At 41.0% G+C, this 26139-nt stretch overlaps 1 protein-coding gene across 1 annotated transcript; it reads right to left on the minus strand.

Moving 5' to 3' along the window:
* Positions 1-349: 349 nt before the first annotated feature.
* limk2 (LIM domain kinase 2) lies at positions 350-25595 on the minus strand. The gene is made up of 16 exons (XM_033620483.2): positions 25300-25595; positions 24938-25034; positions 13859-13994; positions 8274-8383; positions 7596-7781; positions 7219-7324; positions 5543-5757; positions 5249-5435; positions 5061-5147; positions 4622-4753; positions 4031-4087; positions 3771-3836; positions 3213-3387; positions 3046-3101; positions 2099-2256; positions 350-1683 (listed from the first exon to the last, which is right to left on the minus strand). The coding sequence occupies exons 1-16, from the start codon at positions 25313-25315 to the stop codon at positions 1470-1472; spliced, it is 1998 nt and encodes a 665-aa protein (XP_033476374.1). The 5' UTR covers positions 25316-25595; the 3' UTR covers positions 350-1469.
* Between the last annotated feature and the right edge of the window lie 544 nt (positions 25596-26139).

Here is a 26139-nt window from a genome sequence, read left to right on the forward strand (position 1 = left end):
CAATTCAGTATCTGACCAAATATTTCCCCTTCTGTTCCTGAGATTTGCCATTGAATAATGGCAAGTAAAGTGTTTTATGCAGAACATTATGATGTCACAGTGAAGTTGACCTTTGACCTTTTGGATATTAAGTGTCATCACTTCATTATTTTATCCTATTAGACGTGTGTGAAGTTTTGTCATAATTAGCATATGAATTCTTGAGTTATGGCCAGGAATATATTTTGTGAGGTCACACTCATTGTTCCAGTTCATTGTTGAGTCCAAGTGAACGTTTGTGCCAAATTTTAAGAAATTCCCTCACAGTGTCTTTTTCTTAAATGCAAAATTAAAGAATGACAATAAAAAGCCAACTTTAGGAGGGTTTATTTTTAAACACTACAGGGATATAAATAATAATAGTGGTTACAACTGGTCGTCAGTACCTTGCATATTGATAGCAAAAAGGCAAAAACGTCCATCATTGACGAAATGTCTAAAAATCTACAAATCTAGAGTTCCTGTTAGAAAAAAAATATCAAATTAGAGACATAATATGTACATATTTATATACATTGCTTAAGGCAAAAAAATCCAGTTCATCTGTACAAAACAACTTTCTATGGTCAACTGTTGCATGATTATGTCTATTAATAACAGCGCTGCTTTCCAAAAGAGCTTCTGCCCTGGTTTTTAACATAGACATCAAGTGTTTGATAGAAACAAAAGTAGTGTTCGTTCATCATTCTAAGAAATAATTAAAATCATCAGACTACAAAGTACAGAAGCATACTTGTAACCATCTCGTCAAAAACTAGATCAGTGGTGCTTAGATGGAAAAAAATCTAACTATTTCTTCTCCGTGTGCCAAATGTCAGACTGACGAACTATTTGAGGGCAGAGTGTGGTTTGCGTCCACTGCTGCTTCAAGTCACACCATTTTTCTCCAAGCACCGCCCTGTGTTTACATAGACGTGTCAATCAGCCAGACTGTGCAGCATCTTTGTTTTCTCTGCTGCCGCAGTGAGGTGAAGTGAGTCCTCTGGTGGACGAGGACTGATCTGTGCATTCCACACATAGCAAACAACAACTTCAGAGCCTGAAAAACAAAACCGCTGACACATCTGACTCAATGAGGTTTTACACCTTATAAAGATGTCTGTCTTATGTCGGGGAAATGACCAAAGAAAGCTGCATATCGTCTTTATACACAGTAAACATTAAAACAACCCTGCGTGTCAAGTGGGGGCTTAGTAGGGTAAAAATAATTAGTAAGTTAACACTTGTCTTTTTGAAATGCGTCTTTCCACCCACAGTGCAGTTCACTGGCACTCTCAAAGTTAAGGTCCCACACGGGGAGACTGGTCCAGCTACCTCAGGTTATCCAGTTTTAATATGGCTCGGGTTCAATGCAATTTCCCTCCCTTTTTTTCCTCATCCACGGTATTAGTGCAGCAGTTCACAGGGGTCATAAAAGAGAAGCACAGGTCCTAGGTGCCACCGTCTGTCATGCTGGAAGAGTCTGGAGAGGCCGCTGTTGGCGTTGATGGCTGATCTGTGCTCTGGGATGGTGAGCCGTCTTTAGGCCAGTGAAGTCGACTCACGCTCTGATGCAGTTCATCCAGTTCAGCTGGCAGGGGGATTCCCAGCTCCTGGTTGAGGGACAGAGCATCAAACCAGTCCTCCAGCTTCTGGAAAGGTGGACTAAAGGAGGGGGGAGGAGGAGGAAAAGCAGGGAAGGCACACAAAGGGGTTTGAGGTTAAAACCAGACTGACAAGGTTGAGAGAAAACATGAGGAAGCCATCTGGCAGCAGAGGCACGCCCTTGTACAGGCAGGTTGAGATGGCATCTGTTTTTTTGGCAGTTGTTTTTCTCCCTCGCTGCTTCTGCAGACTCTTGAGATAAAATAACTGGCTGGATAATATCTTTCCACGTGAAAGCAGACACATTTCTCTTTGACTGATTGATAAATACTGTTATTCCCTTTTTAGCTGCACAGTACAACATGTTGCGTATCTCTACATTTGGCCTTGTTCGGGTTATTTAGACGCAGCGCTCTGACACTGCTTTTCATAATAAATGAAGATAGTGCCTGTTACAAAAACAGCAGGTGCTCACCGGTTGTCTGGTGTGAGGTCACAGCAGGCCACGGTCAGTGGAAAGAAAGCTGGTGGACAGTCTTCAGGGAGGAACTTCTCCACAAACTTGCCAACATTCAGGCCAAAGTCCAGAGTCCTGGGGAGGCACTCGGGGTCTGCATAGACTTTTCCAATGATCTGGATTAGGAGACGGAGGAGGAGGTCAGCCTCAACACTTCAGAAATATCAGGGTGAAAAAATTAGGCACAGGCTGCAACATGTTACTAAAGAATACAACTACATTGTACATCTGTTGAGACTTGAAAGTTACTTGGCGATCTAATGTTTTGACAAGATTTTGTTGTGATGATGATCTGACAGCTACTACGCACCAAAAATAAGGACCACTGCCTTTAAATATAAGACTTTCTGACTCAGTGGACGTTTTTAACAACTCAAAATGGATCTTTTTATTGTAGCCTAAAACCAGCAGCTGTCTGTTTTCATCTTTTGGGATTTTCTCTAACTTTTATTAAATGACTTTTGAATGGTTTTAAAGTTGTGTTTTTGTTTTTGCTGCTAGATTTTAGATATCTTAATACCAGAAGTTGCCTTTTCCTGGTTTGAAAGGCTGCATTACAGTAAAGTGATGTAGATTTCTGAACTTACCAGACTGTTCTAGCTGTTCTATTTGTTTTTACCCACTTAGTCATTGTATCCACATCACTGATGATCATTTATCAAAAACCTCATTGTGTAAATATTTTGTGAAAGTTAACAAGTCAATAATCGACCAAGGTCAAAAATATTGTATCTGATTTTCTCCACATTACCCAGCCCTGTGCTTTGACAGCAATAATTTGGTGTTTTCCTGAAAGCTCTCACATCCAGGATTTTAGAATCGCCTGACAAAAAGCATTGCAGTCACAGCCTATGCTATCCAAAAATCAAAGCAGATAATCAGGGTAAAACGAAATATGTTCTTACCTCACAGAGCACAATTCCAAAGGAGAAAATGTCCACCTTCTCATCATAGCGTTTACCTGAAATAATATTGAGTAAAAGGATAAAGGAAATGCACTCATTGCCTCACTCACAGAGGAAATAATCTTTTGTAAATCAGTTTGGTAATTCTTTTATCGTCAGCAGCTCACCGTTTAGCATTTCTGGAGCCATCCAGTAAGGGTTTCCCACGACAGTGTACCGCTTCTTTCTGTCGATGCGTCTGAACACCCTCTTCTTATTGGTTGGTTTTTCGGGCAGAGGCTTAACTTTGTCCTCCACAATGAGTCGGGACAGTCCAAAGTCAGCGACGACCACAGTGTTGTCCTGTTGAGAGATGACGCTTAATGGTTCATTTTGAACTTGAGGCAACATTTTTAGTTACTTATGGAAGAAGAATGAACACTATGCTAATATCAAGGAATCATAAGTGTGGTTAAGTCTCTTGCAGGCTCTAGATCAGAATCTGCTGAAATAATGCAATACTCTCTTTAGTTCATACTTAACTTGCTTACAATATTTTACAGCTAGCCTTGCTCATGCAGACACACTGTCTCAGCAAATAACAGGCCTGGGAACTACTTCTACTCACAACAGAACGCATGCCAACTTTTACTCGGTTCATGAACAGAACAAATCGTTCACACCCTTTGTTCCTACTGTTCAGATTCTATGACATGTAATGGCTGGTAAGATGCCATGTCACCTACCAGTTTAACCAGGCAGTTGTGAGAATTGAGGTCTCTGTGTATGATGCTCATGGAGTGGAGGTAGGCCTGAAACAAACAGGAAAGAGTGAAAATCACGTTTATATAGTAAAACTTTTCAGCACTATTTAAATGTCCTCTGTGACTGATGCCATTATTAATCTTTCCCTGTGCCACAGAGCACATTTTTTCACATTTGGGCAGCTGGAAATAGCAGCCTGAGATTTCTCTAATACTAATGCCTTTGCAAGAGGCCAACTCACCATGCCAGAAGCGATGCTCTTTGCAAAGCTCACCCTTTGCTCCCATGGAAACGGATCCTGTTAGTCCCAAGTAAAGACAAAAAAAACAAGACAGAGAAATGAATAGAAGCTCCTCCAGAGGCCGTAATGCATAACAGGGATCAATACAAAATGACTTTTGCACCAAGGTAGAGACAGGAAAACAATATTCAACAGGAACGGTAAACACAATTAAACCTCAAAATTGTCCCTCCTGAACATAGTTTAAATATAATTAGAGACAAAAAAGCCTTCACTCTCTTCTCCAGGCCATATGCTGAACTGAAATGCTCCTTTGAGGTAGTCAGCTGTGGGAGGAGGGGTCCCCTTTAAATTTCACCTGGAAACACTTTCTACAGCTTGTCGCATTCCAGGTCTTGGCCTGTTGACATGCCAGCCGGGCCACTAAAGAACCAAGAGCCCCCCACCAGTGCAGAGTTTACTTCAGGTCAGCCCCCTCCCACATGACTCTGAGCTGCACACAGATCTCACTGTGGCCACTGAGGGGTGTTTTGTGCTCTACTGTGGAGGAGGAGAGGAAGAAGGTTTAATGAATCGACTGGTTTAACTCACCGTGTCTCTGATGAAATCCTTCAGAGTGCCTCCCTCGATATATTCTGTTATCAGATTGAGCCTCTTATCCTTGTAGAGCACACCGATGAACTTCAAGACATGGGGATGTTCAAGGCATCGCATCACTTTGACCTATAAATCAGGCAGAAACACAGGCAGAGGTCAGAAGATGTCTACTTTTACGACTGCAAGGTGATAATATCTAATCAGTTTCCACAAATGTAATCCATGAAGAAAAAATACCATAAAAATCAGACTGCTTTCGTGCAAGCCTGGAGCAAAACCCTCCAAACAACAAGGCACAAAGAGGTACAGAACACCAGCTCCCACATGTGGCATGCTTTCAGTTGTGAGTACAATAAATCACAGCTCCATGCAGAGCCAGAGGATTCTGTTTTGTCTGTGAGAAAGCGCAGGCCTCCTGCTGCAGATTACCAACCTCCTTTAGGAAAGTCTTCTGGGTCTCCTCATCACAACGGATCAGCTCCTTCATCACCATCACCTCTCCTGTGGCTTTATGAGTCACCTGTTAGTGGGACAAAAGCAGCATTTTTACTGCTTGAAGCCCTTTGCATGACAAATCAAATATGTGAGATGGTGGAGATTTGATGGAATCAGGAGGCTGACCTTGATGGCCTGTCCGAAGAAGCCTTTTCCTAAGATTTCTCCGTGGATGAGGTCACATGGCCGGAAGATGCGATGAGAGCAGCTACTGGAGGATCTCAAGGACTCAGAGCGCCCAATGTCTCTTGTAATGAAAACCGTCTCTTTAGGAGAATTTGGCCCAGGTGACTTACATATGCTGTTACTGCGCCTGGAATATGGAGTATGGGGTTGATTAAAAATGACAAAAAATATGTACACTCATCTATACAGACCCACAATATGTAAGCTGTGTGGTTACTGGCTGCTATAACATACCTCAAAGACCTTCTTTTCAGTGTGCCTTCATCAACCACATCGGTTCTTTCCAGTACCGCATCAGAAGGTGACGACAGACGCATGCGTGAGGTGGCTGGGACTCCCAGATGGGTTCTTGGTGATCCCAGCCTGAGCCGGTCTAAACGCTGCCTGACTGGGTCATACTCTATGAGCAGCTGCAGCGTGTGACTGGTGCAGTGAATAAGATCATCCACCTACACAAATAAACGAGAGTTAGAGTTAATGGGGTTTTGAGAATATATATTAGGCTCTTCTTGAGATTCTCCTGAGTCCTCATCATCAATACAATTTGATTTTACTTACTTATCGACTTATCAAGGTCAGCAAAAACTCTCTAGGTCATTGCCCTTGAGTTTACATGCGTGTTTGTATACATAAGAATGTCACCACTATTTTAGCCATCATGATGCAAAATAAACAGCAGGGTTTGGCAGGGTATTGTCTTTTGAGGAATGACTCTGTATCCCCATGTGCCAAATATTTAATACTTATTTAAGTGCAACTTAAGAGAGCCTGAGAGTGCATTTTATTTATTGTTTCCGTTGTGTTGTTTTATTTTATTTATGCTTTATTAGATTAAAAATTGTAAATATTTTTTTATATCCAAATTCCAAAGTCTGAATATACTTAAGAATTTTCTTTCTTCTTCTATTTTAATATTCATTAGTTTATAAGGTAGGACAATAATAATTCCTTTCAAAAGTATGTCATGTTTTATGTGGATAAAACACACTTCTATTACAAATTAGAGTGAAGCATTCATTAAAGCAAACAGTCTTTCAAAGTCTAAGAAGTTTAGTTTAAGTATTACATATGCACTCACCAAGCTAAAAGTAATGCAGTCTAACACAGAAAGGTTCCCTCATTTATATAAGTAAGGTTAACAAGATATCAGAAAAACTTCTCTGTATAAGGCGATATGATTTAACAGCACCACAAACTACATCCTGCAAAATGATCATATAGTTGAATCAACACCTCTATAAATAAGTTTCAATGAAAAAAGATTATAAAGAAATGAAAGAAACTGCAGGAATCTCTGGGACTAAAATATAATCAAAACTCCGAACCGGGGATAATGGGTATGAATCGGATCATGTGTCTCTTTTTATGGAAGGGAAGTGCCTCTTTTTTTGCTTTTATGGACCAGTCTTGTAATGTAAAAAAAAAGATTGTAACAGTCACGACAGGAGGAGTTACTGCATGACTGTTGTATTCTGCAGACTGCATTATTGTCAGCTAAGTGTACCTAAAAAACTGGCGACTGACTGTACTTCTAATGCAAACGCGGCGAGCAGAGGAGTTAGATTAGTTCACATGACATGACTTAAATCACATCAACAGTCAAAACTAATTATAAAGCATGACCTGATCGCAGGAACTATACTGCAACATTTGAGATGGGACACTACTATAAGTGCAGTCGTTCCACATACCGTCCTCTCCCAGCTGAAGAATGTACAAATGATGGGGGAATGTGAGGAATGCCAAAACTCACATTTGCATGTGTTGTATAACAAGAACATAGCTTTGCAAATTGCACACATGGAATGGACTTGCCCTTATTAGCTACGCTAATTAGCTTCATTTGAAGAATGTCGGACTGCATAACACTCTGTGAGAATCAGTGAAGTGTGTTAGAGGTACAAACCCACCTCCTCCTGCATCAGTGTCCCAACAGGAAGGCCGTTAATCTCCAGAATCCTGTCCCCAACGTGGATGGCATTTCGCACCTCTGGACTAATAAGCATCCCTCTGACTCTGGAAGAACACAGTGCCAACAGCTATACGTGAGTATTAGCATCATAGAGGTAATGTACAGATATAAAGACAGAGGGTTAAGGAGAAATGGGTCACACTCTGACATCATATTAAACTATCAATAACTGCCGTCTCTTGCCTCCACACACTTCCACACACACATCAGTGCCCTGCCATTTAGCAAACCTATAATCAGTTTTTCATTACTCATGCTGCCCACGTTAAACAGCAGGTTAGGTATGGAGACGAGCCTCTGTCAGGTCCCACTTACTCTTTGACTTGAACAGTCGCCGATCCATTGACATCCCTCAACACTGTGACAGAGAAGCCCCTCTTGCCGTTGGCTGCAGAGGGCATCGAGATGAGGGTCACCGTGTGGGGCAGGGAGTCAAGGATTGAGTCGTGGGAGCGCTTTTCCAACATGGGTGTAAGAACCACCTGCTTGTAGCACTTCCCACTGCACACAACAGGAAAAGGGGGTGAATCACTACATGAGTGGACATATGCTTGTTGTTAAGTTACTGCTCAGTGATGCATAGAGTCAAGAAATAATAGTTAACGAATGATTAAACATTAACTTGAGGACACTGTTATTTTCCAAAGCCATCTTTGAATAATAAACTCACATGTATACTGAAAAAAATGCACGCTTCATGTAAGAACAGGGAAGAAGTTACTATGAAGAACAAACGCCATTCATTCCTCCACAAAACAATATGGTTCCTGTAACAAGCACTAACCAGAACTCTATAAAAGCATGTTGTGTTCAAATACAGAAACAGTATTACTTCCACAATTACTCACAACCTTTACTTCTACACTATATAATTAGCATAAATATGAGATGGATGTTAAGCCTCAGCAATAACTGCCAGCTGCATGTGTTCCCAACTCCTTCTGAAGTCCACGTTGCATAAAGCTTTAAAACAGAACAGTGCAGATGACTTACCAGTAGAGTTTGGATCGTTCAACTAAAGCGTAGGTATCCCTGTCCTCAATCACCACCTTGCAGCTCAGACACACAAAGCACTCTGGGTGGTACTTGTGTTCTCCGGCCACCTGGGAACCACAAACAAAAACGCACCGATCTTCAAAATGTTGACTCCAAGCAGAAAGAAGTGAAATGCTGACTGTGAGGCTGCTGCTTTGCTGTGCTCGTCAGAGATGAGTGTGCTGCTTTCTGCCCTCCTCCCACTGTGAGCGCTGACACGGCCGCAACACCTGCTTTACTCTCACGCTGTCTGGAATCCGCTATGATGTCACCTCCCTCTACAGGTCTGAGCCACAAGTCTCTGACACTTTCAACTCCCTCAGACCAGCTCACATTCACGTGCTTTCTCTCTCATTAACACCGCCTGATTTCCCTTTCTGAGATTTAGATTACACTCCCATTTCATCTGGCTTTTAACTTCTCTCTCACGCAACGTGACATAATGTGTCCGCCTCTCAGCAACCAGGTACTCGGGTACTAATTATGCACATACCTCAGGACAGAAAATGTTGATTTCAGGTTTAATCATGAGATCTAAGTGTTATACCTACATTTTAGATGTGGCTCAGGGGAAAATCTACACATGTACCTCAGTGACATAGAGAGAAAGTGAGGCAGGAAAAACAGAAGCTGGTAAAAATGCATAATTACAGAGAGGTTAGGAATTATTCTGAAACACAGGATGTGTCCCATCATGAATATTATGCAACATAATGTTAGTATAATCTTTATGATACACAGTATTCACAGTTAAAACTAGGCCTGTCACGATGACTATTTTTGTTGGACAATATATTGTCCCAGAAATAACTGCAACAAATAATATAACATCATCAACGTCATTTTGATTCCATTTTATACCACTGATATTATAATGCGAGTACGACCTTATAAAGAGCGATGAACTTTTAATTCTTAAGGATATTCACACACTGTAACTGGAACATGAAAAACAAAATAAGGCTTTAAAAAAAGCAATTCACACTTGTTAATATAAACAATAAATATATATAAAATTATGGTAACAAACCAAGTGATGCCTCTAGACGAGGTTAGTTATGCTCCAGTACCACTGCAGTAACCTCCATCATCTGGCAGGTGTGCTGCAATCGACTCCCAGGGGTGGTGTCAATGGCCTGGGAGCCAGGCAGTCTGCTGGAGCATTTACGGAGCAGATGATGAAGTTGTTGGAGTGTAAAACTAAAAACGACAGACTTTCCTGCTCGTCGCCAGGAGTTGGCAAGCAAACGACTGTCAGGACTGTCACTCCAAATGTGCAGCCACAGGCTACCGGTAAGCTACACTGTGTCGTCTTTGGAGTGAAGACTCTTACAAGTGGGCGGAGTTGGAGAAAAAAAGGGACATTCACTTTGTCAAAGTAATGGTGGTGAAGACCCTGATTTTTATTTTGGCATCATGTTGGCAAAAAATATTGGTGACATTCTTATGTTAAGAAATCCACATGTTAACACAATGGGCAATATCAAGTTCGTCAAAATGATCAAGGTCAAATCTTTATGTCGTACGATAGTTGATAACGTAAGTATCACGACAGGCCTACAATAGCAATTAGCATACTCAACCATTTCATACAGTACATGCTACGGTACATGTACTGTTGGATTTCAAATCAACAGCAACTTCATAATGTCACTGCCAAATAAATTTTGTTTAAAAAAGAGTTACTTCTGTTTCCTGCAATGTTCTTGAAAGTGTTTCAAAACCATTCATAATGTGTTTTAATTTTTCATAGCCGTGAGAAGTTCCTCCATTTCCTTATGCAGTTCACATAAAAGTGTTCTTTACATGTCATACTGACTGTTTTGTGTATACTTTATTTGGTTTGTTGGAAACCACAACACACTCAAAACCTGTGTAGAATGAGCATGTTGTATGGATTTGGGTCACAGCTATAGGATCACTGTTTCCTTTTCTGCAATTAAAGCATGCTGAAAGTTGAAACCACTATTTTTTCCCACATTAGCCACAGCTCTGAGTCAGTGCTGGGAAAGGAGTCCCTGTTGCTACAGACAGATTAGAGTGATGTCAGCCAAATCATTGTGACATCTCAGGAGTCTGTCTGTAACTCCCTGCCTTCGAGCCAAGAGCAGAACCACCGCCACAAACTGCAGTCACAACCTGCCTCGGGCTTCAACAGCAACACAGAGCTCGGCAAACTTGGCAAAACAAGATCAAAGTGACTAACAGTTAAGAAGGTCTCATTTTGATGAAGGTACAAACCTTGGCCAGCAAAGCAGATAAATTTCATGAAATGCTCGTCAGAAAAAGTGCCTTAAAATACAACGACCATCTTCAATCAATCAATAAACTAACAAATAATTAAAACCAGGACAAAACAAAACTCATGGACTTGAATGCCTAACGAGCAGCATCAGCTCTGCATGACCCTCCTTTGCTGATGGCCCACAATGATTCTCTTTCTGGCCGAGGGACTGCAGTGCCAAATCAGCTCTGCCAAAAACACTTGGCTTCACTGGCTGATGAAGCAGGATGCCAATACTAAATAGAAGAGTTCATTGTGTTTGTTGCTTGGTGGCAGAAAGAAAAACTTCAGTCTGGCTCGATGTTGGACAAGTGACCCCGGTTGTGACCGGCAAGAGCTGCTGCCACCTGAATTTCATGTTTCAGCTTGTAGATACTAAATCAACTCTGGCTGACATTTGGATTAACTTCGACATGCGCCACTTTTGCTGGTGCCAGATTTGACTTTTACTGTTAGTTCTTGGTTACTTTTTATTTACCTTGACTTAGTGTATAATTGTTAAATTATAAAATATAGTTCCAAGGTGCACTGGCCTCGACTCCTGACTGAATCTGGCTTTCCCAGTTTCTGAAGAAACGTCAGACGTCTCTTGCTTAGCAATCAGACTTTTATTTGTAGAGGGAAGAATGTGTTGTTTTATATAGGCTTTGATCAGATTGCCAGCCCAAATCTGTTTTTTGGAATATTCAGATTTATTTTAGAAGGTCTGGGCAGCAAAAAACCCACATGAAATGCAATTTGTGCAAAATGGATTCATACGTCATTTGGAGGTGGTTTGAAATGCTATTCCAATCGGATTTTTCTACACATTGGTCTCAGTCAGGCTGCTCTGGATGCTCAAATTGGATTTTAGAGTGTCTTTTGCAGCTCTTGCCAGACAAGACACAACGGCAACGTCAGATCCAGAGTGACGGAAGTGCTGAGCACAACGGAGAACAACAGACTGACTGAAGTAAACATTAACAAGAGACAGCAAGAAAGCACAGCGAGTCCCGGTGCATTGACACTGTGGAAAATGAGTTTCAAATACTCAGTCGATATGCATCTATAACACAGCTACATAGTTACTGATGCCTATGCCGTTACCACAGCAACCCAGGCAGATAGGCTGGTGATGTCTGGACACACGATCTGATTGCTTAACAATTACAGTCTGTCCTTAAGATCTGATTTCAGAAACAAATCTTCAGTCTGAATGCAGCCTTAGTCTTACTTTAAGAACAGATACTTGCTCTATGAAACCCATCAGTACAGATAATGACATGAGTGGTGGACTGTGGGTAATATCTACAGAGCCACCTCACCACAGAGGACTGAACATGATGGGCTCCAAAACCACCTCATGTTCTAGCCTGTTCCCACTAGATCCTCCGTGTACTTGAGGAAGTGACCCACGGAGATCTTCTGTACAAAGAGGGAACAAGTGTGGTCCAGAGCCCAGTCTGCTACGTTCAGCAGTGACCGCCGATGTAAAGTTTCACTCATCTGTAAATGTAATAATGGCCAAAAAAACAACCCCTCCGCCTTTTCATGTGTGTAAGTATTGATGTGAAGCAGTGGGGAGAAGCTGGAACACAGAGAGCACTGACACGCTCTGTGGGCATGCTGGTATTATTTAAGTAGAGGAGGAAATTGTTGGCAATTGTTGTTATACGATCGTGGCAGAGCAGACTTTAAAAGCCTGGCAATCGCATGTAGCAACTGACTAATGGGTTTTGACCCAGTGTTGGGCTTTATTAGACTGAAGCCTCACGCAATCACATGCCAGCGAACGCTAACAGCCTCAAAGGTTGTCATGCTCATTGTACAGCAGAAAGAAAACGAAGGAAATAGAAGGAAACTTCACAAGTCTGGCTTTTTTAGATCTCTACTAGTGGGGCAGAAAAACAGCTTTAAGGAAAACTTCACCCAAAACAAAATGACCCTTTTTGTAAGTGCACACCCTGTGTTACGCTGAATTTGGCAGGAAAACTGTTTTTCTCACACGCACAACAACAGCAAACTCTTTTCTAATTTTAAATGCCTGTGTGTCCCTTTGTATCACTTGGTGTCCCGTCTGTAAATTCAGAGGTATTTGTGGGTCTGTGAACGCAGCGCCCACACAGCTCTCTAGGAGTTCTTCTTTCCAGGGTGGGTAATTGATCTGTCAGTCCGTTCAGAGCTGATCAGATCAGATCAATGGATGGGAGGAGCAGCTGTTGCGAGTGAATGTAAACCCACCCAGCGCAATGAATAGTTAACTTTCACTTTCAATGTGCCTTATGTTCTGCTGCTCCATCTTGAGTGTGCCCTGCACTCCGACAGTGTGGTGCTATAAATAACTGAACAGTTTATATATTCCAATAGCAATCCTAATGAATGGTCAAGCTCCAAAAACTATCTCTAAAATCTATTTGAGGCAGCAGATGTTTCAATCACAGATCAGTGGGAAACCTTAAATATGTCCTGATATGTGGATGGAGAATTCTTTTCACTGTATTATTGATTTGTTCTGTTCTGCAAATTTTTAAATGTCTTCGTCGTCTCCTATGGTTGTGTTTCCCTTAAACTATACCACCTCCACAGTCTCCGGTGGCATTGCTCTGCTTCATCTATATCTGTAAGCTTTCAAAAAACGTGCACAAATACAGATGAAATGAACACAGAGTACGGACCGAAGGCTTCGTCCATGTCCATATATGTATCTAACATTGCGTATAAATGAGCCCTGTGAGTGACCTCGCGGACACTGACCCCTATAACTTCAACTTATCAAGAATTACCCCCATTTTTGGATTGTGCGTTCACCAGAAACATTGAGTATTCCTTTAAAGTTTACAGTGAGGATGATGTCAGAGGAAGTTAGCATGCCACATTAGCATTATAAGAGTAATTCAGCCATTTGGTATTGCACCTTCATAAAGTTGGGAGACTTGTGAGAGACAAATGGTCCTAATTGAAGATACTGAATGTAGTCAAAGATATTAGTATATTTGTTAAGTCCTTGCTGCCTGGTAAATACCCACATCTTTCATGTGCCACACTGTCAGTTTGTAACTCAAGACTTTTTGTTGTAAATATGTAGCCAAAAATTTACAGATGTTATTATACAACTGTTTTCACAGACTGACATGTAAAATAAGGGGAGTTCCCCTTTAATCTCAATTAAAGGTAATTAGGTTTTGGTTCAGACAAAATTATTTTTAGAAAATGTTATGTTGATTAATGTTTTGGACCAAGAGATAGTTGCTTTAACCCTTACAAACTTCAGTAGACTTACCATGGCAGGTCCAGTCATGAGCAGAGAGCAGCCATGACAGAGCTCTCCAAACTGCTCCCAGTAGTGTTTGCGACAGTACAGCTTGCCCTCCTTCTCATAGTACCAGTTAGTCAGGTGGTCACAGCACACGGAGCACCTGAGAGGACAAAAACAGTCTTGGTTATGTTTGAACAGAACAAAGTGGATGAACAGAGAAGAATGAAGAGATGAGGGCTTTCAGCAGGGGCTTTTTCCAGATGTAAAGCAATCACCTTCAAGGGGGGACTGCAAAGACTCAAAAGCCCGGCGTATTATTTCAAAGACCTGTTGATAATTTAAGGTATGTGGTTGATGCCTGAAAAGATCCTCATGAAGCACAAACAAGTACTCTGTGTCTCCACTGTTTCCTGTGTAGGTTAACGAAATCAACTTGCATGTAAAAACAAGACAGTGGAACAATTAATGTATAGTTTATGATGAAATAAATCACAGAGCAGCAAATCTGAGAAGCTGTAACCAAGGAATGTTTAGCGTTTTGACTTAAATGATAAATTTCAGGTCCAAATAAAACACAAATTATTTCTTTTTCAATTCACTAATAGAAAATAAATAATGAATTTAACTTGTTTCAGCACTATAAGTCAGGAAAAGGAACATTTGCATCTTGCTAAGAGTTAAATATTTGAACTATCACCCAAACCTAGTAACCTATCTGTGCATTTTTTCAAAAGCCATTCCTCATGTTACATACGTTACATACCGGTGAATGGTGTTAAACTGTAAAAGAGAGCCGGTGGAGAAACCATAAATCACACTGCTGAAAACAACGCATTCAACAGTCTGGACGGGACAGGAACATTAGCTGGGGGCATGTTCCCATCGATGACAGCATGTACTTTCCTCTGGGTTTAACAAGGTGGAGGGCACAGTAAATACCTCGTTCCTGAGATGTGCTGGGTCTTGCATGTGCACTGTTCTTTTTGCAGTTTTACGGCGTAAGAAACAAAGAGTTGATCCATAGCAAGGAGAAACCTGCGAGCCTTTACAGATGATGGATGCGACTGAAATGTTTGAATATCCTGTGCACAGTACCAATAAGGCTGCCAAACACTTTAGGCAATTTCCAGCACTTTAATAGGATTCAGTTGTTTAAGGGGAACTGCACTAGAACTTTGACAACAACATATAGCTTGTTTAAAGAGGCTAAAGTCCTCAGATCATCTGGTTGCTTATTGTGCAGTTTTTGCTTGCAGTTACTTCACAGACTTCTCATTGTGCATTTTCTTTATCTCAGTCAAAGTAAATAATAACAAAGCATCCTTACAGTCTTGTGGTCAAAGGTGTTAACTACAGTGCAGGCCAAAAGTTTGGACACACCTTCTCATTCAATGCGTTTTCTTTATTTTCATGACTATTTACATTGTAGATTCTCACTGAAGGCATCAAAACTATGAATGAACACATGTGGAGTTATGTACTTAACAAAAAAAGGTGAAATAACTGAAAACATGTTTTATATTCTAGTTTCTTCAAAATAGCCACCCTTTGCTCTGATTACTGCTTTGCACACTCTTGGCATTCTCTCCATGAGCTTCAAGAGGTAGTCACCTGAAATGGTTTTCCAACAGTCTTGAAGGAGTTCCCAGAGGTGTTTAGCACTTGTTGGCCCCTTTGCCTTCACTCTGCGGTCCAGCTCACCCCAAACCATCTCGATTGGGTTCAGGTCCGGTGACTGTGGAGGCCAGGTCATCTGCCGCAGCACTCCATCACTCTCCTTCTTGGTCAAATAGCCCTTACACAGCCTGGAGGTGTGTTTGGGGTCATTGTCCTGTTGAAAAATAAATGATCGTCCAACTAAACGCAAACCGGATGGGATGGCATGTCGCTGCAGGATGCTGTGGTAGCCATGCTGGTTCAGTGTGCCTTCAATTTTGAATAAATCCCCAACAGTGTCACCAGCAAAACACCCCCACACCATCACACCTCCTCCTCCATGCTTCACAGTGGGAACCAGGCATGTGGAATCCATCCGTTCACCTTTTCTGCGTCTCACAAAGACACGGCGGTTGGAACCAAAGATCTCAAATTTGGACTCATCAGACCAAAGCACAGATTTCCACTGGTCTAATGTCCATTCCTTGTGTTTCTTGGCCCAAACAAATCTCTTCTGCTTGTTGCCTCTCCTTAGCAGTGGTTTCCTAGCAGCTATTTGACCATGAAGGCCTGATTCGCGCAGTCTCCTCTTAACAGTTGTTCTAGAGATGGGTCTGCTGCTAGAACTCTGTATGGCATTCATCTGGTCTCTGATCTGAGCTGCTGTTAACTTGCGATTTCTGAGGCTGGTGACTCGGATAAACTTATCCTCAGAAGCAGAGGTGACTCTTGGTCTTCCTTTCCTGGGTCGGTCCTCATGTGTGCCAGTTTCGTTGTAGCGCTTGATGGTTTTTGCGACTCCACTTGGGGAGACATTTAAAGTTTTTGCAATTTTCCGAACTGACTGACCTTCATTTCTTAAAGTAATGATGGCCACTCGTTTTTCTTTAGTTAGCTGATTGGTTCTTGCCATAATATGAATTTTAACAGTTGTCCAATAGGGCTGTCGGCTGTGTATTAACCTGACTTCTGCACAACACAACTGATGGTCCCAACCCCATTGATAAAGCAGGAAATTCCACTAATTAACCCTGATAAGGCACACCTGTGAAGTGGAAACCATTTCAGGTGACTACCTCTTGAAGCTCATGGAGAGAATGCCAAGAGTGTGCAAAGCAGTAATCAGAGCAAAGGGTGGCTATTTTGAAGAAACTAGAATATAAAACATGTTTTCAGTTATTTCACCTTTTTTTGTTAAGTACATAACTCCACATGTGTTCATTCATAGTTTTGATGCCTTCAGTGAGAATCTACAATGTAAATAGTCATGAAAATAAAGAAAACGCATTGAATGAGAAGGTGTGTCCAAACTTTTGGCCTGTACTGTATATAACTAACATCCTGGGTTCAGTCAGGGACACTGATCACGTGATGTAACCTTCAGTCACTATTTGCTGTCTAATTATGCTGCAAAAATAATAGTTCAGAAGAGGTTAATACTCAGAAGTTGACATACTTAATTCCATTTTATTGCAAAATAGTACTGATTGATTCAAGCTGTCACCGGAGAAGATACTTGGCAAATTAACGGGACATTTTTGGCCGTGACACTGGGACATAACGTTCAGAGTGAGGAATGCTAAAGTTGCCAGCTGACTGGATAGCACCTGAAAGCTCTGAGCGCTCCTTGAAACAAGCTGCTCTGGTTATGCAAAATGGTGGCAGCAGCAGGTTGGACTGCCAAGAGAATAAAGGATGATCTGCTCTGTAGGAGATTAGATTACTGAAATGTCTGCAGTCTGTTTCTCAACCTTTCTGCGTAATTTGAGTGAGGATGCTCAGGAAGACTTTAGGTAGTGAAGAGCAGACAAATGAATCACAGTAAATGACGTATGTCTAAGCTTAAAAACAAAAGTAACACAGCAGGTGTGATGCAACACAGGTTGCTACAGGACTGACAACAATAATAAACTTGCAACTGACACTACTGACTTCCTGATTAACAACTATTTCTAATTCAGGGCTATTTACATCATAAGTTTAAATGACAAGTCAGAATATTACTTTAAGCAGGAATGTGTTTTTTAGTCTTTTGGTGCAGTGCTGGCAGCAGCTCTCAGCTGTGCCTCATGCATCACGTTGCTCTCTGCACTGCAGGTATAGTTGATCCAGGCTTATTGACTCTGGCAAAGAATGCAGATTTTTTCAGGTTTTCTGGCATTAGTTAAGAGGAAGCCGTCTTACGGGGGGAAGACCACATGTTTGTGCCTCTTGTGGAGAGAAAATTGGAGAGAGGGGGGAGCACACATTGTCTTTTTATTAAATAACATCTTTGTTAATTTAAGCCAACAGTCTGTTCTCCTGAGATGAAAGCAACAAATATTAAGAATGAGCACAAGGTCAGCGTAATAATGACTCCTGCCTGAGTCATCACGCTCTGACATGATGAGGGGAGGCAGAGCTGAAAGTTTGCTGAGGTAAAGACTGCATGAGTAATGGTAGCAAAGCTGCTGTGGCCACAGCTGCACTAAAGGCCAATTATCTGATCTATGTGTGTTTGTCTGTTGTTTGTGTGTCTGGATGCAGAATTACACAAATTCTGTTTACGAAACTTTGTCAAGGTGCTGCATGTAACTCTGGAGAAAGATACTTGATTGTTGGGTCATCAAATAATGGAGCTTTAACCCCCTATTGTCGCTGTTCGCGCATGGGAATTATAAGTGTGTTACACATCAAAAGTCCTGATTGGCAGCCAGTGTGAGGGATAATAACAATTAAAAGGAGAAAGCCAAGAATGGGACGATAGATCACTCCTTGTGCCTTGGGCACAAAAAGTTTAAAAACCACACCATTTATAAGGCTTTGTGAAATTCTAAAATAAGTACAGCCAAACTAATGGTTTTGAAAATTACCTTATCACATATTAATTATTTTTTTGGTGTATATGCCAGCTAATAAATAGCACGAAATTACCGTATTTCCAAAATATGTTTTGGCAGTTATTTAGAAAAAGTGTGACCATTAGCCTCAATTTACTTTATTAGTCATATATAGGTTCACACAGGGTCAGCGGTACAATGTAATGTATTGGACGAGAAAAGTGGTCGGCTCAGCAATAAAACATATTACATAAAAATATAGCACTATATAGACATATGGAATTGAGGATTGTGTGTTTAATAAAGTGACAAGTTTATCCTACAGTACTACACACATGAAATGAGAAAAAGGAATGACGTATGGGATATGAGAGAATGGAATGAGCACTATATACATACATGAGACAATAGGATTTGTGTGTGAGTGATGAGTGCATACATATATACTGCATATATACTGCATGCAGGATTTGTGGCTGTCCAGGCTCAAAAGCAGCAGTCAAGTTGATAAGGCATTCCTCTGCATACACTTAATGGTGCAGACAGCAGCTAAGCGAATATGTGATATGGAATATATAGGTTTATGAGTGGAGAAGCCAGCCGTTATACAGTTTGTCCACCTGACAGCACTGGCAGGTCTATATTGTGTTAATAGTGCATAATGGCCATTATATTGTTATTTCATTTTAACTCAAATACTGACATCGGCAGCTGCCTCATACATTCAGTAGTGATCAAGCTGCAGCATACATTAACAATACTGGCAGGATCAGTATCACCAGTATTACCTGATACCAATGCACCCATTCATTCATGCATTCAGTCACTCATTCTCCATAACCGCTTATCCTGTTAGGGGTCGCAGGAGCCTATCCCAGCTGACATTTGGCGAGAGGCGGGGTACACCCTGGAAAGGTCACCAGACTATCTCAGGGCACCTGTGACCAATGCGCCCATTTGGTCAAATCAGATAAAAGAATAGAAGGACTTGTGAAAAGTGCAGTATTTAAACTGGTATGGCGTTCATAATCTGTCCAGGTGTGGCAAAAGGAAAAACAAAAATTCCCACCTGGTCCAAGTTCCTCTCAACAAAAAGCATTCCTGAACAAAACCAGCTGCTAAACTGTAATTATTGCCCATTATGACCCTTAAGATATCAAGATGAAGTGATGTAAGGCTTCTTATAAAAACACCTGACTTCCCTCTAGACGGACTGGTGGTGAATGGGGGGCGGGCACGCTCAGGTGGTTCTTCAAGGAACAATGCAATGGTCCTGCCTGCACAAACACTACAAAGTAAACATTAGTCATTTCCTTAAATCCACATTCCTGCTGGAGTCAATTCTTTTGGTGGAGTATGAAGTGGAGAGACCTTAACTTAGTATTTTTCAACTGAGACCCTGTTTCCACAGGTATCAGGCAGTTAAATTTAATGCTTTTTTTTAAAAAAAAAAAAAAAAAAAGCTCAAGACACCTTTTAACAAAATTTAGGACAGAATTTTGGACAAATGATCTTTTACTTTGACTTAAATATGAAGTCATGTGCAGAGGTAAGTGTTATGTGGGAATATGGTTATTAGATTGAGTTCAGTCAATCGACATTTTGCCAACAGGTAAGTGCAGGTATAAAGTAAAATGACAGTATTATAGTTTTTAAAGATTTGTAACATTGGAAATGTGGACTTTTACATAGAAAGGTTTCACTCATTTTCACATAAAGAAATAAAAAAATGGATAAATGAAATTAAATAAAATGTTTGTAGCAGTTGAGACCTCACAAATTCAAATTTAAGACAATTTAATGGCTTTTAAGGCCTTATTGTTGAATTTAAGACATTTTAAGACTTTTTAATGACTCAGACACCCTGGTTTTTGTGTCCCAGTGACGTATGTGAACAACACTTTTTGACATTGGTCCAAGATTGAGCAAGGGGGCCTGAGCCGGCAGTGACGAACAAGGCTGCAATGTAAACACTCAGGGCATGTTCACACAATCAGTTTACGTCAACTAACAGTGCTTGTGTTTGCCAGATTGTACGTGTATCACAGCTTTATGCCAAGGATCCCTACAGACATAGATCTTTTGTTAAAGCACAAGATCCTTTTTGTTGAACCAGAAACAGCCCCAAATCACCATCACCACACCAGTGTCCATTTAAAATAAACAGTAATTTCATCATCATTATCACACACATTATTCAAAATTTACAGATGCAAAATAAAAATCATAAAAGCCATCTTGGTTCATCTTTCCACTCCTCCAACGAACTAGCTTGAGTTTGATTGAGATAAACCTTTAATCCATCCTGTTAGATGTGAAAATATGCTGGCTCCATTTATGCTAAAATTAATGTTTATTCAAAATGAGTCTGGTGTGTTTACCGAGAGTGATTTTGGGGCTGTTTCAGTTTAACAAAACGGATCTTACTCTTTAACAAAAATGTCTATCTCTGTAGGGACCCTATAATGTTGTTAGACACAATTAATAAACTGAGCCTGTCAGTGGCAAAAACAAAGACTTTTAGTGGATGTAAATTGATGGTGCATACATGCCCCAAATGGAACACTGCAGCCCTATCTCTATACTGGACCAAATTAAAAATGTATCCTCCATTAGTCATTAAGACACAAAACAAGAGAACATAGGGCCAAATAGAGTTAAAGTTACCCTTTAAATTGTGTCCTTGCAGACCTGATGAGGGAGTGTTTCCCTTATAATGAGCCCTTATCTTTGGGTGTGTGACTGCTGTGCCTCCTAATGTTCCTCACAACAGCCTCTTTCCAAGGAGTGGAGAGCGACAATTGTTCCTCCATAACATAAAGGAAGTATATCAAGAACAATATTAAGTTTCTCAAAAAGCCTATGTGAATTTAGATTATATCTTTTCATTTATTCATGCATTTTCTGACACTGGGCGAGAGGGAGGGTACACCATGGACAGGTCCACAGACTATCATGGGGCTGACATATAATGTATGTCCAAACAAATTTGTTGTGCATTTGCAATGTCATATTTTACTACAAAAAAATGAAATGAGGATACCATATGTCCAGAGGACGAAATATCACTCAATCCTGTATTCTTAAAAAAAGAAAAGAGAGAGAGAAGACAAGAAATACAATGTTCTTCTCGTGGCCAAGTATGATAATATCTGCAGCTCTATACACTTCTAGTCATGTATACAGATTGGAAATATCCAGCTCTCTTTGGCAAGAAAAACAAAGGATTCTGCAGTCAGCGTCTGGGACAGCGGACTCACATCTCTGAATCGCCGTCTAGGAATGCAGAGCACAGCAGCTGAGAGGAACATGTCGCTACCTATAGGCCTCAATAACATCGCCAGGTTTACTGGAACAAGAGTGACGTCAGCTTGTAAGAATGTAACACAAGGTGGAGGTACATGGAGGGGAGTGTGGCAACATGTGGACAATAGACAATAGGAGCACCACAGGGGGGTATTACACCAACAAGGACATTTTATCTTATTTTGCTGTGCAATTTTATTAACAAGTTCAGAGATTTAGGTCATTAAGCATAATTGTGTGCGGGCATTAGACTAATTACTGCAGCGTGGAGATATGTTAGCCCTTGTAAGGAAAAACGCAATTTTAAATCCAAACCTCAGAGAGACAAACTGCAGCACATTACGATGACTGACAACACTGCAGTCTGGCTTCCCACAGACACGCAACAAAATCTAATATCTGCAAGTTTTAACTGTAACTGAAGACGATTCAGACGGAGATGCAGCGATAAGGAGGATGCCCAAAAACGTGATGGAGGATAAAAGAACAAAAGGATGGTCAGTAACACAGCTGTGTCAGAAACGTAGCCTCCGAGATGACACGGGGAGCTGCATGTGTTATTGGGGAGTCAGTGTTTGGAAAAAGTGAAATTCCAGGTTATGTAAGGACAGCGTGCTGCTGGATACTGGCTACAATCTTAAAAGAGAGCTATTCCAGTTGTCCGAAACAGACAACACCGTCAGCAGCATTAAATTTATTCTATTCTTAAGGCTTTTTGGACTTGCCAGCAGTCATCCAGAGCCAGACTCCAGTCATAAAAACCAAAGGATTTTTGGATATACTCTACACAGTATGTGGCTTGTGCTGTGCTCCAATCAGGCACATTCACAGAAACCCAGTGCTTACAGTCTTTCTTAGTCACTTTGGTACTTCTCTCAAATCAGAATTGAAATTCTCAAAACTACTTGTTCAACCTAAACATCTTCTGGTCACGTGTGCACAACATAAAGCACTTTCTCTCTCAGTGACTGTGCAGCTTACTTCATGTAGAAATCCATGGTATAGGCTGTCAGTCTGAAAAGCATCCAAGGCATTCTGAATATAAGTAAGAATTGTTTATTATTACATAGATGATCAATAATTTACATCCAATCACAGTGCCTTGGATGCTTTTCAGACTGACGACCTATATAATGGATTTCTACATTAAGCAAGCTGGACAGTTGTTTTTTACTTCGTGACTACTTGCCCTGTCCTTGAATTCTAGCGTAAATAACACCATAATTCCTGAAGTCACTGCAGATAATAGAAGATATCAATAATATAAGATATAGATAAGATATAAAGGGCTGCACAGACACCAGAGGATCTGCAACCTCTGTGATGATAATCACGTGGGAGATGAGTATTATATTTTGTCTGAATGTCTGAATGTAAGCTGAATGACTTACAGAGAAAGGTATTTGCCAAAGTATTATTCAAACTATCCATCCATGTTTACATTTATTTTGTTATTACAATCAGATAAGCCAAAAGTACTTTGTAAACTAGGTGCCTTTGTTTAAGTAACGTTGGTTGTACTTTAGCTACACTGTGTGACATTGCTTTGTTATTGTATGTAATGTTTGTCCTCCATATCATGTGATATGGTCATGACTCAAAATACATGAAATAAAAAGTACCTGATTTTTTTACTGTCACCAACACCTAGTATCTTGACCCAGTGCAGCACTCTCTTTTTTCCTTCAGTTTCTCATTCGTTTTAACAAATCTGGCACCCTCATGCAAATAATTCTTCACAATTGTCCACTGTCTCCTACATCACCACTCGATTATGTCATGTTGATGAAAATGTATCATACTGCTTCTCTGTTGAATAGTCTGACCTGTCAAAACCTCTACCATTTGTTCGTGGGTCTGTGGGGACTTGGCTTGGGAACTGGACAGTCACTAGTTCAAGTCCCTGTATGGACCAAACACAGAGTGTGGACTGGTAGCCTGAGAGGTGCCAGTTAATGCTCCTGAGCAAGGCACCAAACCCCCATATTCAGGGTGCCTGGCCATGGGCAGTCCCCTTTGCTCTGACATCTCTTCTTTAATACATGTGTCAAGGTCCAGTTTGTACTTGAGTCTGTATTTCGGGCCTGTGTGTGTTATCTGTAAAATAACATCAGAGTGAAACTGAATTTCCCCTCAAGGGAGGAATAAAGGAATACTTTACTGAGGGGGCATGTGTCAACCAGTTCTCTGAAACAGCCCACAGGTTCAGCGCTGTATGTACAGCTCTGTCTATGGAGTGTTTCCTATGTTTATATTTCCATTTATTATATCTTCCTTTGTGCTGTGTAGTGCTGTATAAGTCTTAATCTTATCTGTGTCACAATGACATGACCTGTCAACAAATGACAGTACAAACAGTAAGGGTGTAAATGTGAATCTTGAACAATCTCTAGCAAACAATCTCCAACATATAGTCATGTGTAATTTTGTTTCAATCATTGTCATCAAGCAGGTAAGAGGGGAAATTATGTATATGTATTTTTAAAGGTGGGGGGACAGTTAAGTACCACAGTGACCGAGAAAAACAGTAATAATCTGTTTTATAATGTTAGTGTCAAGTTAGGCATGGTGACTACTAAACTTTTTCCATTGTAAATGCAGCTGTGATCCTGCTGTCAGTTCAAACCTCACATGACAATTTTTGCTAGCTACAGTTTGACCCACAACTGTCATCTGATCTGTTTTATCTCACATGACACCAAGAGTTAAAGCAGGGAAAAACCCTGTGAGTGATAGAGATCATGTACAGTATGTCAGCATCCAGCCACAGGTTCACTGCCTCACACAGAGCTATCTGACTACGGGGCAGTGACCTGTGAAAACCAGAGAGTTCACATCAGCTCCAGTGTGGCAATCATTAAGCCTCAGAGCAGAGGTGGAGAGCCTGCATGGGCAAAGTCCTGCAGGGACAGCAGGACCATTTCACTGACCAATCTGTATACAAGAACCTGGACTGTCCCCGTGCAGAGGTCTGTCAGCTGTGACAATAACTGAACATCCTACATGGTGCATTTTGTGCAGAGAGGCACACAACAATGGTGAATTGTTAAAAAAACAGATCTAGGAGGCCCATGTTGAGGCTACAAGACAGAAGCTTCTGGGATTATCCACAAGGCCGTGAAGTACACCCAAAGAGAGAAAGCAGCCAGCATGTTGACCAACAGAAAACAACAATTGTGTCCATGTCAGTGCAAAATGTTCCCCCACTTCTTTCTATGAACACAAAGCATTCACTTATCAAACTGTGGCTGACAAAGGCGAGCTCATTACAGTATACAGAGTACTTGCAGGCGTGTTTAAAATCATAAACTGGAACACTTACTGAAAGCAGGCGTTGTGCCAGGTGTCCTGAAGGACTTTCGTGTGAAACGAGTCCTGGATTTCTCCTCCACATCCCGCACAGTAACAAGTAACTGTACCTGTGAGAAAGGACAAAATCTAAGCTTAAACTGGAGAAGCACTGTATGCTTAAAAGTCTGGGTAAAAGGGTGAAACTAATTATCTGAGAGCAAATGAATAGACAACAGGTATGCTCGACGTTACAGTGAAACTGCACAGAAACTGAGCTTTAAACTTGCAACACTGAATCAACCCACCGTGTAAAACCATGAGGATACAACACTGCAAAACGGAAACACTGTAACCTTTCCTCAGTATAAAGTTACAACCTGAGACATTTCTTACCTCCTGGTTCCTCCATCTACTTTCTGAGTGTCGTGGTTATTCAAATCCTTTTACAAACTTTTCATACTGGAGCAGGGGAGCTGTGATGCGCCGCTTCAGAGTCTCATTCCTCCCCGTCGTTCAACCAGGATTCTCAACTCTGAATACCTCAGGAAAAGAAGCACAAATCCCTTTAATTCTCCGCAGGAAAAAAGGAACCACACACTCCTTCTGGACGACACTGCTGCTGCTTTCTTGCCGCTGGCAGGATAACTGACGTAATGCAGTCTTCACATTCCTGTACGGAGAGCGGAAGGGCTCAGCTGCAGCACCTGGAAGCAGGAGGAAACTGAGGTTTGCCTCCAAACTGGGAGAGAACAACAGTGCTGCCATCTACTGTCAAAAAGACCGCACTGCACACTGTCGGCACCACACTACAGTCATTTCTACATTTACTTTAATCCTTTCATGCATGAATTATTACGACCTCAGAATTATTTTCTAAACTGTTTTATTCCTCTTTAGGCATGAAAAAAGGTTGCTTGAGAGTAAAATAATTTTTTAAACATTTTTCAAGGAGTTTTTCCACATGTCCACTCAGGTGGACTGCATGCGTAAATGTTTTTAGCTTAAGAAATATAAACCGATTTTAAGATAAATATATATCATATGAATCTTGGAAAATATTTTAATGCTGTGAAAGTAGTGTGTTCATATATTTTAACATATTCTAATACTGTTCAATGCCATGCAAAAGTGTTTAACCTTTATTTTGACTCCTAAGCTTCTCCTTTCTTTCTACTTCTCCCTCCTGTGCCTACCCACCCATTCGACTCCTTCCTCTTCACTCCTCTGCCCCTC

This window comes from Epinephelus lanceolatus, chromosome 9, assembly GCF_041903045.1.
Source record: "Epinephelus lanceolatus isolate andai-2023 chromosome 9, ASM4190304v1, whole genome shotgun sequence".
Lineage (NCBI taxonomy): Eukaryota > Metazoa > Chordata > Actinopteri > Perciformes > Serranidae > Epinephelus > Epinephelus lanceolatus.